Source organism: Pseudophryne corroboree, chromosome 3 (assembly GCF_028390025.1).
Source record: "Pseudophryne corroboree isolate aPseCor3 chromosome 3, aPseCor3.hap2, whole genome shotgun sequence".
In the NCBI taxonomy this organism is placed as follows: Eukaryota; Metazoa; Chordata; class Amphibia; order Anura; family Myobatrachidae; genus Pseudophryne; species Pseudophryne corroboree.
The window spans coordinates 463,770,507-463,783,243 of record NC_086446.1 but is presented as its reverse complement, the minus strand read 5'-3'; the positions used below and the strand labels follow the sequence as shown (position 1 = coordinate 463,783,243).

The 12,737-nt window shown below is 43.8% G+C and overlaps 1 protein-coding gene across 2 annotated transcripts in view; it reads right to left on the bottom strand.

Annotated features, from left to right (window-relative positions):
• Nucleotides 1–630: 630 nt before the first annotated feature.
• The window catches only part of EPN3 (epsin 3), a 113,535-nt gene continuing 101,428 nt past the window's right edge, over nucleotides 631–12,737 (bottom strand). For both annotated transcript variants that reach the window (XM_063963620.1, XM_063963621.1), the window contains exons 8-10: nucleotides 2,992–3,042; nucleotides 2,169–2,381; nucleotides 631–1,140 (exon numbers count right to left, since the gene is read on the bottom strand). In XM_063963620.1, the coding sequence (XP_063819690.1) occupies nucleotides 758–1,140; nucleotides 2,169–2,381; nucleotides 2,992–3,042 (647 nt within the window). In that variant the 3' untranslated portion in view covers nucleotides 631–757. The remainder of the gene's footprint in view (nucleotides 1,141–2,168; nucleotides 2,382–2,991; nucleotides 3,043–12,737) is intronic.

Genomic DNA, 12,737 nt, shown 5'->3' with positions numbered 1-12,737 from the left:
AAAATACTGAAAAATCCAAAGTCCAAAATACTTCTGGTCCCAAGCATTTCAGATGTTGCCATTTTAACTCGTGCTGACGTAACCACCAACAGTCGACAGCTTTGAAAACCAGCATCTTAAATATTGTATACTCCTATGTCTTGGATAAAGAGACTTTCTCCAGAGTTTCTATTAACAGGGGTAAACTTGTAACAGGAATATTATTGATGATGCTGTTGTTTGCAGCTATAATTCCAAAGCATCTTCTCAAGGTCAATATATATTTCTTATGCTGAACTTTTATGAGTACATTTAAATCTTAATACAGGATGAAGATACTGGAAAAGGATGTAGCTCTTAGACAAATTACATCTGCAAAACCTTAGTATTACAAAGCCGGAATCCAGTAGAATGATTGTTGCTATGATTCAGCAATTATGTTAATAAACGCAGTAATAATAGTAATTTGACAACTAAGTATTGTTACCCTAAATCTCATTTCTCTAAAATGTTCTGTTCCTCTTAGCAGTGACCCAGATTCATAAATATTACTCATTAAAAAATAATACCACATAACGACCTCATAATTTTAGAAATAATTAAACTCACATATTGAACATGAAAAATAATTTGTTTCTATTGAAACATATATTTCATGATTTGTAAGCTGTAATTACACAGATTTATTGCATTTACTTTCAGCCTGTAATAAGAAATGATATTTGCAGTACAATAAGAGATGCTCTCAGAAACAGATAATAGAACAGACCCCACCCAATCAGAGGAAAGGATTATTAGCGGCATGAGCAGAATTTGGGCTAGGCAGCATTGGTTGAGATATGGGGGCAGGAAGCTGGTTCAAGGCTGTCACTGGAGGATATGGTAAATTCAAAGAGGGATAGAGGCTGACAGAAGGGGGGAAGTTATGAAGCTGCATCTGGAGCGGTGTGACGGATGGCACTGTAAATCCGGGTATTGGTGAAATGGTCCTTAAAGTATTAATTCCAGATTCCGCTGAGTTAGTTGGCAAGAGACAAGCATTCTGCATTGGTACTGGTGCTCCTGTAGATGTAGGCACAGGAGAGGCAGCCCTCATCTGGTTCAGCGAAGGTTTTTGATCTCCATATTGGAATGGGTTGGTAGGTGATGGGGCCCTCAGACCTAGAGGAAATACGAAAGGGATTTAATAAAAAATTTCAAAGGGCAAGCAATCAAGGCAACGATCTTAACTACCTCTAGTGCTATGGTTCCCAAACTTATTTATTATTATGAATTAACTTTTTCGACAACACCCTTAACTCATCAATAAAACCTTAAATACAGTAAGACAATAAACGTCATAACACAACTTTATATAAAATACTTGAACCTTAGGAGTGTTAGGGACCCGCCTGATGAGGTAACCAGTAGAAGGTGGGCCCATATTTCTTGGCCAAATATGATGCTAAGAACCTCAATTTTACTCCATGTTAAATTGCAGAGTTGAGTATAATTGTTTTGATTGCCAGTTTTCTTAGTGTTTAGAGTGTGCACCTGAAATATCTATTTTTAAAGTATAAAGTAGGCATGTTGGTGTGTCTAGGTTTGCATAGAATTTAATTATCCAAGTGGGATAAATGGGTATAAACAACGCTGTAACAGGGCTTTGCAGAGCCATGTGCTGGTGATGCCTCATAAGAGGATGATATCATGCCAAGGGTGCAGGGGCTGCTGGGAAGCACTGCCCAGAGCATATCTGGAGTGTCCATAGGATGCTTTGGGCACCACTGCAGCAGTGATACTGGCTGCAGCACCCTGCAAGCCAGATGAAGGTACCGTGGGACAGCAACAGCCACCCACAAAGCCCTGCTATCTGCAATGGCCCTGGGTGTAAAGAGTACATATTTGGGGGAGTTGCTTGCTGTGTGGAAGGCACACATCATTTTAACTAAAGCAAAATAGTTTTTTTTGCCCCAACTACACACTGGCTAAGAGTGGGTCTCATCTTATACTGAAAATACTATAGTGGAACTCATCTTTCTATCTACACTTCGGTAAAGAAGCTTATTTCTCTACAAACACACAAAAGTGCAACATGTATGTAAGCAGTCACAATGTAATTCAGGAGCATAAACCAAGCACTATTTTAGTTGATAAACTGGAAACTGCAATTTAATTATAAACTTATTATTGCTTAATATCGCACTTACCAGAGTAGAAGGGGTTTTTGTTTTTGATGGTAGCAGCATGGCTGACGAGGCTTTCTAGGTTTATCAGTGATATAGCAGCTGGTTCCAGAAAGGACTCTGGAGTGTTGCAGCGAGGTTTGGCATTGGTATCAGGAAGAGAATCTTCAGCCACAAAGTCCAGACTATCACTAGATGGCTTTGTGGGCGGTACAAGGTCTCCAAAGAGGTCCAGTTCTGTAAGAGAAGGGACACTGGGGGTCATTCCGAGTTGTTTGCTCATTGCCGATTTTCGCTATACTGCGATTAGTCGCTTACTGCTCATGCGCAAGGTTCGCAGAGCGCATGCGCTTAGTTATTTTACACAAAAGTTAGGTATGTTACTCACGGCATAACGAAGCTTTTTCATCGCTGTGGTGATCGGAGTGTGATTGACAGGAAGTGGGTGTTTCTGGGCGGAAACTGACCGTTTTATGGGAGTGTGCGGAAAAACGCAGCCGTTCGAGTTCCAAAACGCGGGAGTGTCTGGAGAAACGGGGGAGTGGTTGGGCGAACGCTGGGTGTGTTTGTGACGTCAAACCAGGAATGAAATGGACTGAGCTGGTCGCAATGGCTGAGTAAGTCTGGAGCTACTCAGAAACTGCGGGGTAATCGTTACGAGAAAATTAGCGAAGCTTTCGTTCGCAATTCTGCTATGCTAAGATACACTCCCAGAGGGCGGCGGCTTAGCGTGTGCAATGCTGCTAAAAGCAGCTAGCGAGCGATCAACTCGGAATCACCCCCACTGTTCTAAAGCCGACAGATAATGTGAGTCATACACTGTTCAGATGGTACATAGATAGCTTACCAAAAGAGTTTTCTGCTGTGATGTCTGATGATGATTTCAAATCTGTGGCAGCTGTTAAAAGAAAATCACAATTAAATTTGAAATATATTACTTTTTTATGCTGTATTACCAGGAGGCGCGAGAGGAGGAGTAAGCGGTGAGGAGTGAGGAGGGGGTGGCAGTAACATGGCAGTTACAATCGGTGCTGATTGGCTGGTACTTTATGGCCGTACACTTTATCTCTCTCCAAGTCTTATTAAATAGACCCCTGTGTTACTATGATAAGTGTGCGGTAAAACTACGGAGCGCCGTCATTGGGAATTAATGCATTGTCGTGTGATCTAATATGTCCAATCATGTTAGAGAGTTCTCTGTCAATATACCATGCCATTTTATAAATATAACTGCGGATAGATAGATAGATAGATAGATAGATAGATAGATAGATAGATAGATAGATAGATAGATAGATAGATAGATAAAGACCACTTTATAGCATATCTTTTTCAAGGTTTATTAGCAACCTATACACAGATGCACCAAATTCTAAATACAAGAAAAGATCCACATTTATATCCAAGCAAGCCATATGACCACTTCTGAATCTGACTTATGCACACTCCGAATCAGCCCCTAAGTATTCATCATTTACCTTGTAGCCATAATTTAAGTGATGCAGTTAATTTGCCGGCTGCCGATGCCGGAATCCGCACAGCCGACAATACGGAAAGCCGGTATCCCGGCGCACAGGGCCTATTCCCACTAGCGGGTGTCCATGACACCCATAGAGTGGGAATAGAACCTGTGGTGAGTGAAGCGAGGCGAGCCCAGCGAGCCCGCAAGGGGACTCTTTGTGCTCGCCCCGCTGCCGGCATCCTGTATACTGATAGCCGGCATCCTGACCGCAGATAAATCATACTGAGCCCCAATTTAACCATAGTAGTGTAGTAGTCTTACAAAGTTTACTATGAAGTAAAACAAACAACTTTACAATTCATTCAAGAACTTCTTTTTACACATATTGTATATTTTTTTATAGGAGATGCTGCCACAATTATTAATCCCAACAGGCTTAGTGTAAGATTCATGCTCCAAATATTTTGCAGAAAAAAAGCAGCAAGAGCACATCTTCAAATTTATAAGAATACAAAGCAAGTTCTTTGTTTCAAACTCAATTTTTTTTTTTTTTTTAAATTAGATTATATTGAAGTTTTATAGAACATAAGATAGAAGGGGGGGATACAGAAAAAAGAAAATGGAAATTGGGACAAAGGGGGGGGGGGATACAATCATATAAATACAAGGTTACAAGACAGTCTGCCAACACATGTTCGAACTGAGAGTTGACATGCAGATATAGTCATATACTGGTCAGTAAATGAAAGCCATCATGCCATTGTAAAATATAAAATGAACTCGGGGGGCCCCTGAAGGTGATCAGTGGAGGTGGGTAGCGTAAGGGGACTAGCCTGATAGGTTGAGAGACCTATATGTATACCAGGGAGACCAGCGGATGAGATGGTTGGACTGATAACCGGAATAGATCAAACCAGCAGTCTCAAATTCGTAATGGGATTGGACTGCGTGTTCGACAGCTGCTAAGGTGGGAATTTGGGGTGTGCGACAATTTTGTGCTATCAATAGTTTGGTTGAGATTAAAATATGACCCATCACATATCGATCGTTTGTTGAAAGATCGCCATGGAATATATGAAGAAGAGCTAGTTTAGGTAGCGGAGTTATGTGAAATCCAAGAACTTTAGATAAAAGTGTAAATACTGCAGACCAAAAATTAGTGAGTGCAGGGCAGGACCAGAATATATGGAGCAAAGTACCAACATTATTACAGTTGCGCCAACACATATTAGAGTTGGACAGCCAGATAGAATGAAGTCTAGACGGGGGGGGGGATATAGGCGATGTAAGAGTTTACAAAAATGTTCCACTTGGGACATGCATTTAGATAAATGGAAACAGGTATGGAGCACCCCCCCCCCCCCCCCCGCCATTCCTCAACTGAAATCGGACAAGCAAGATAATTTTCCCATTTCTCTAATGAGTTTAGTTTCGAAGGAGAATAGAGGTCAATAATGAGACTATACAACCTACTAATACCCCATTTACTATCAACTCTACCTAGTAAAACTCGTAAGTGTTTATGAAAAGGGGAGACTCTATGGGGGGTCAACGTAATGCTATGTAACCAGTGACGAAATTGTAGATATTTATAGAAGTCCCTATGGGGTAGGGAAAATCTAGATTGAAATTGACTATATGACAGGAGGGCACCATCTACGATCACTCCACAAAGAGTGGACAGGCCATGGTAAACCCAGACATCCAATTTTAAATCTGGGATCAGGGAAGCTACACCAGTTAGCGACAAGTCAGATGAGAGAAGATGGGTATCAGTCATTTTATAGACCAGTTCTAGCCAGGCCTTATGTGCTGAGAGTACGACCGCCGAGTAAGACACATAACGCAGACCCTCTAACTCCAGGAGCCAAAGATCATCAGCTATTGGAAGTGGGGAGACCAAGCCTCTTTCCAAAATTACCTAGGGTTTGAGATTATCTTCTACCAACCAAGCACCAACATGGGAGAGAATGCACACTAGTTGATATAAATGAATATCAGGGAATGCTAGACCACCTTCTAGTTTGGGTAGTGACATCGTGGCCCACGCTAATCTAGGTTTTGTTCCCTTCCATACATATTTTATGAATGCTGAATAAAATTTGGCTAGTAGAGCTTTGGGAATCAGAATAGGGATCGTTCTGAACAAGTATAATAATTTGGGAAGTACCATCATTTTTAGAGTACGGCCCATCCAAGTCACATGGTGCATCATCCATTCAGATAATAATAAGGATATTTTACTGAGAAGAGGTAGGTAATTACTGGATATGAGGTCGGAGACTCTTTGAGTGATCTGAATATCCAGATATTTTAAGCTCCTGTCCTGCCAGGCAAATTCATATCAGGATTTCAACAAATGTAATTGGGACGGGGAACAATTTATCGGCAACGCTTCCATTTTGGAGGTATTCAACTTGTAATACAAAACAGAAGAGTATTCCTCCAAAACTGTTTGTAGATGTTGTAATGATGTGTCTGGATTTATTAATGTAAGGAGAACATGGTCTGCGAATAAGCTGATTTTATATTCGTGGCCATAGACAACTGGACCCATCACAGTCCCCTTGGATGAAATAGCTTCCGCCAGGGGTTCTATATCGCTAAAGCACACACCAGTGGGGATAACGGACAACCCTGGCGGGTGACGTTACTGATTTGGAATGTGGAAGAAAGGATACCGTTCACAAAGACTCTGGCAGTCAGGTTTGAATACAACGCTGCTATAGAGGAGAGAACTCTACCCTCCATCCCAAACTTCCCAAGAACTGCATAAAGATATCCCCAGTGAAGTCAATCAAATGCCTTCTCCGCGTCCAGCGAAAGCAGTAACAGCGGCCGCGTGGACATGGAGAAGGCATCCAACACATCAATGAGCCTCCTGGTGTTATATGGAGCCTGTCTACCTTGAATGAACCCAAACTGATCACGTGTGACCAGGTCAGGGATCAGCGGATTCAGCCTATTCGCTATTAGCTTTGCGTAAATATTTACGTCCGTGTTCAAGAGAGCTATCAGATTGTAGTTAGTTACTAAAGTCAGGTTTTTTCCCTGTTTAGGGAATGTGACTATCCTAGCATCTAACATTTCACTGGGGAATACCCACACCATAGAGGCTTCATTAAAAACCGGAGTTAACACCAGGATCAAAATCTCTTGGAAGAAGGTACAGAATTTGTTAATATAGCCATCTAGGCCAGGAGCTTTGTCTGAACGAAGGGTATTAATAAGTTCACTCTGACCAGGGGAGTTCCAGGGTCTGGAGATCTGTCTTCTCCAGGCGGGGCAGGGTCATCTTTCCCAAAAAATTATTAATATCTTCAGATGTCGGTTGTGGAGTTGAAGAATCATTTTTTAGATTATACAGAGAAACATAGTAGTTGGCAAAGGCTGATGCTATGTCTACCGGGTCTGTCACTTTCGTACCTTGGGAATTGGCGACCACCTTCACCCGTTCCTTTGCAGTTTTCGCTCTTAGTTTCCTATCTAATAATCTGCCCGCCCTATCTCCTTGGACGTAAAACCTCTGTTTCAACCTGAACAGATTCTTTTGAACTTCTGTCAGAGCAAGAAGATTCCATTCCTCTCTAACCTTAAGAAGTTCACAGTAGAGGGATTTATTAGAGGGGGAGGATTTAAGTTTAGTCTCGTGGTCTGTTAACCTAGTCTTCACATCCCTCTGATAGGCCTCCTTCTGTTTATGTAGACGTGCAGCCTGAATTGCAGATCCATGAGTCACTGCCTTGAGGGCGCATCAATGCGTTAACATGGATGTGTCAGCTGAGTTATTGGTCTCTAGATACATAGTAAGCGTTTGGGCAATTGAGTCCCTAGTCTCCCGGTTAGAAAGAAGGTGATCACCGAGAAGCCAAGGACATGGTGGAGTCTTAAAAGAATGGTGATCCCAGCATAAGGACAGGGCTGAATGATCGGACCATGCACCTACAGGATAGTAGCTGTTTTAATCTGTTGGAGGGTCCACTTATCTGAGAACACCAAATCAATCCTGGAGAACGACCCATGTACAGGGGAATAGAAAATATAATCCCTACCGGTAGGGTTTTTGGCTCTCCACACATCATATAGGTCGTATTCATGAATTACGCTCCTAAATGCTGCGGAATGATCGCATTTAGGTAAAGCCTTCGGGGGGTGGTGCTTGGATGTTTTATCTAAGGTCGGGTCAAAAACCATATTGAAATCCCCTAAAAGGAGCAAGGACCCCGTTAAACAGGACTGGAGGACATTACAGAACTTCCGAAGAAAGGGAATCTGCTTGGAATTGGGGGCATAGATTACCGCTATGGTAACGGGCTTGTCATCCAGATTGCCCACTATTATCAAATATCTGCCATCTGAGTCAAAGAGATGCTTGGTCACTATAAAATTGCAGAAGCGAGGCATTAAAACAGCCACTCCTGCTTTTTGGCTTGGGCCGCAAGACATATAGCACAGTGGAAACTTATTATTGTAAAATGTTGGGGGGGAAGGGGACATAAAGTGGGTTTCCTGCAGGGCAACAATGTGGGCTTTAAACTTAGCAAAATGAGACAGCGCTAGTTTCCGTTTGTTCAGAGAATTTAGACTCTTGACATTCAAAGAAATGACATTAACCATAAGAAATCCTAACAAAATTGCATAACAGTACGGACCAGTGGAGTAATAATGAAATAAAAGTGCAAACATGATCACTCGTAGAAGAATATACACTGATACCTGCATCCCTGTATTCTCTCTCAGCAACCTCAAATATAAAGTAGGGGAAGGGGGGAAGGAGAGAGAAAAATGAGAGAGGACGGGGAAGAAAAGAAAATAAACAAACCATGCACCATACAGGTGCAACTTTAGACCACCAAAAGCGGTGGCACATTGGGGGATGTGGCATCCATAACCACCACCACCACTCGACCTAGAACCAAAAACTGAATGAAGTACATATGAAACTGAAATCTCCCGGTGTTCCACTCTCTCGCAAATAAACGGAAGAATGGATTACTAGAAGAGGAACACATCAGCGAAACACATACCCGAATCTGTGCAAACTATGTCATTAGGTACCATTGCAACAAAGAAAGCAAGTACCAAAAAAAGTGTGCTGTGAAAAGCAAAACAGCAAGTAAAAGAACATAAATCCACATACGTAGAGAGAGCCTATAATATCAATAATATCAAGTGAAGTCCGTTCATCAGTCCGCAATATGAATCCTCATATCAAGGACAAGTAAACATCGGGCCTGTTAGAAGAGATAAACGAGCAAATAGAATACAGAGAATATCGACACTCAGGTCGAGTTGCTCACAGTTGACCAGTCCTGGGCTAATTTGGACATGCTCCGGAGGTCAGAAGAAATCTCTTCTAAGTTCCAGAAAACCAGAAATTGGGAACCTTCATCTGGAGAAGTTATGACACTCGTATTAACATTTTGCCTGATAATCAGACACGTAGGGAAACCCCAGTGATACTGGATATTTGCCTTCCGGAGAGCTCTCGTGATCGGAGTGAAGGACCTCATTAGAGCCAACGTAGCAGCCGATAAGTCCCCAAAGACCTGAAGATCTCCTAGTATGGTGTTGGCGGTGTCCACAGATCTAGCAGCTTGGAGCACCCGTTCCTTGACATGATAGTAATGGAACCACATGAGAGTGTCCCTTGGCGCATCCCTTGGGGCAGATCGTGCCTTAGGAAGGCGGTGGATACGACCCAGCAGAAAGTCTATAATATGGACAGTAGGCAGCAATTTCGTAAAGAGATCAGTGACGTACTCCGTTAAGTCGGAATTCGATGCAGACTCCGGAATTCCTCTGATCTTCACGTTATTCCGATGAGATCTATCTTCCAAAATCTCGGACCTTACTGCGTAGTGCCGTAACCTCCACCTGAAGGTCTTCATGAAGGGAGAAAAGCTTGTTGTGGGATTTGATCACTTCTTCAAGTTTGTTTTCTAAGTAGTCTGTACACTGGCCCACAGTGTCTACAGATTGTTGGCAGATTTGCAATGCCAGTTTAAATTCCTGCGAAATGTCCGACTTAACGGAGGCTAGGAGTTGTTTCATAGAGCCAATCGTTAACGGGGCATCATCCCCCATCTCGGATACCACCACCGGGATCGATGCAGATGGATCAGGCGGGCAGTGAGTTGGAGAAAGAGGCTTATGAACTTTATCAGGAGGGAGTTTGCCCTTGGTACCTTGTGACGAAAGTGACTGTTTGAAAAAGTTCACTCTTGCATCTTTCTGACATTTAGGTGGCATTACGTCTTTGAAAGAAGGAAATAGCCAAGTAAGCTGACCACGACAGACTAGAACAGGGTCGGGTGGGATGTTGCAGGTACAATTCCGTACTAGAATGTCACATTAAGTATTTACATATATGCAGAGTAATGGTGCGCAGGAGCATCAGCTCACCACGGGGAATTCTTATCCGAAAACCTCATGGGTTCCAGAACAGCTGTGCCTTCACAGAACCAGCAGCGTGGATAATTGTATAAACAGAATACTCTGTGCAGTGCAGACCAAGTAATTACGCCCAGTGACCACAAGATGGGGATGTTGCAACATAGGAATATACTTGTTATGAAGACAGCATGTTGCCTACGATTTATCATAAATGCAAAATGACTTCCGTAGTGGGTATGTGGCACTTACCCTCCACTGGAAGCTGGTCCTGTGGAGTATAGGACCTTGTGCTGCACAATAGGGGCTCCAGACGCGGTCCAGCCAGTGTCCGAGCCTTCCTTAGGCAGCAGGCACACAGCTGTGGGAAGTCCCAGTACAGGCAGGGAGACTCAAGATGGCCGCCGCGGCTCCCGGGTGCCGGTCCTGCTGCTGACTCCCCCTGCCCAGGGTCCACCCGGCCTGGAGTCCCAGCTGATGTCCACTTTGGGGGTCTGGCGAGGATGGTAGGCGGTGAGGAGAAGCAGGGTAAGACTCGAGATTGCGCACTTCTGGTCTGTGATCCGCCTGTGCTCCAGAGCTCAGATCGCGGGTACTGTGGAAACTTGAGTCCCTGGATCTCTGACACGCTTAGGCCGCAACCTGCAGAGACAGACAGGGCTGTCCCCTGGCTCCGCGGCACTCAGCGCCCGACTCGGGGATGGGGGGGGGCAGGGATATAGAGGAGACCGGATAGTGAGCCCACAGGGGTCGGAATGCCAATATGGGGGCAATTAATAGTTTAGAAGCAGGAGCCCTGCAAAATCCCATCCACACTCCACTGCGGTTAGGCCACGCCTCAAACTCAATTTATTTCTTGTCATGGGTACACATGTACCACTTATTTATAACTTGGAAGTTCTTGCATTATAAAAGAAGTTTGTGCATTGTATATCTTGCTATGCAAAATTCTGGTTGGATCATTTATGACTAAACTGATTGCTCATGCAACACATGTACGTATCTATAATTAGTGATATGCACCGGAAATTTTTCGGGTTTTGTGTTTTGGTTTTGGGTTCGGTTCCGCGGCCGTGTTTTGGGTTCGGACGCGTTTTGGCAAAACCTCACCGAAATTTTTTTGTCGGATTCGGGTGTGTTTTGGATTCGGGTGTTTTTTTCAAAAAACCCTAAAAAACAGCTTAAATCATAGAATTTGGGGGTCATTTTGATCCCATAGTATTATTAACCTCAATAACCATAATTTCCACTCATTTTCAGTCTATTCTGAACACCTCACATCTCACAATATTATTTATAGTCCTAAAATTTGCACCGAGGTCGCTGGATGGCTAAGCTAAGCGACCCAAGTGGCCGACACAAACACCTGGCCCATCTAGGAGTGGCACTGCAGTGTCAGACAGGATGGCCCTTCAAAAAAATTGTCCCCAAATAGCACATGATGCAAAGAAAAAAAGAGGCGCAATGAGGTAGCTGTGTGACTAAGATAAGCGACCCAAGTGGCCGACACAAACATCTGGCCCATCTAGGAGTGGCACTGCAGTGTCACGCAGGATGGCCCTTCAAAAAAATACTCCCCAAACAGCACATGACGCAAAGAAAAAAAGAGGCGCAATGAGGTAGCTGTGTGACTAAGCTAAGCGACCCTAGTGGCCGACACAAACACCTGGCCCATCTAGGAGTGGCACTGCAGTGTCACGCAGGATGGCCCTTCAAAAAAATAGTCCCCAAACAGCACATGATGCAAAGAAAAAAAGAGGCGCAATGAGGTAGCTGTGTGACTAAGATAAGCGACCCAAGTGGCCGACACAAACATCTGGCCCATCTAGGAGTGGCACTGCAGTGTCACGCAGGATGGCCCTTCAAAAAAATACTCCCCAAACAGCACATGACGCAAAGAAAAAAAGAGGCGCAATGAGGTAGCTGTGTGACTAAGCTAAGCGACCCTAGTGGCCGACACAAACACCTGGCCCATCTAGGAGTGGCACTGCAGTGTCACGCAGGATGGCCCTTCAAAAAAATACTCCCCAAACAGCACATGATGCAAAGAAAAATGAAAGAAAAAAGAGGTGCAAGATGGAATTGTCCTTGGGCCCTCCCACCCACCCTTATGTTGTATAAACAGGACATGCACACTTTAACCAACCCATCATTTCAGTGACAGGGTCTGCCACACGACTGTGACTGAAATGACTGGTTGGTTTGGGCCCCCACCAAAAAAGAAGCAATCAATCTCTCCTTGCACAAACTGGCTCTACATAGGCAAGATGTCCACTTCCTCCTCATCGTCCGATTCATCACCCCTTTCACTGTGTACATCTCCCTCCTCACAGATTATTAATTCATCCCCACTGGAATCCACCATCTCAGGTCCCCGTGTACTTTCTGGAGGCAATTGCTGCTGGTGAATGTCTCCACGGAGGAATTGATTATAATTCATTTTAATGAACATCATCTTCTCCACATTTTCTGGAAGTAACCTCGTACGCCGATTGCTGACAAGGTGAGCGGCTGCACTAAACACTCTTTCGGAGTACACACTGGAGGGAGGGCAACTTAGGTAGAATAAAGCCAGTTTCTGCAAGGGCCTCCAAATTGCCTCTTTTTCCTGCCAGTATACGTACGGACTGTCTGACGTGCCTACTTGGATGCGGTCACTCATATAATCCTCCACCATTCTTTCAATGGTGAGAGAATCATATGCAGTGACAGTAGACGACATGTCAGTAATCGTTGGC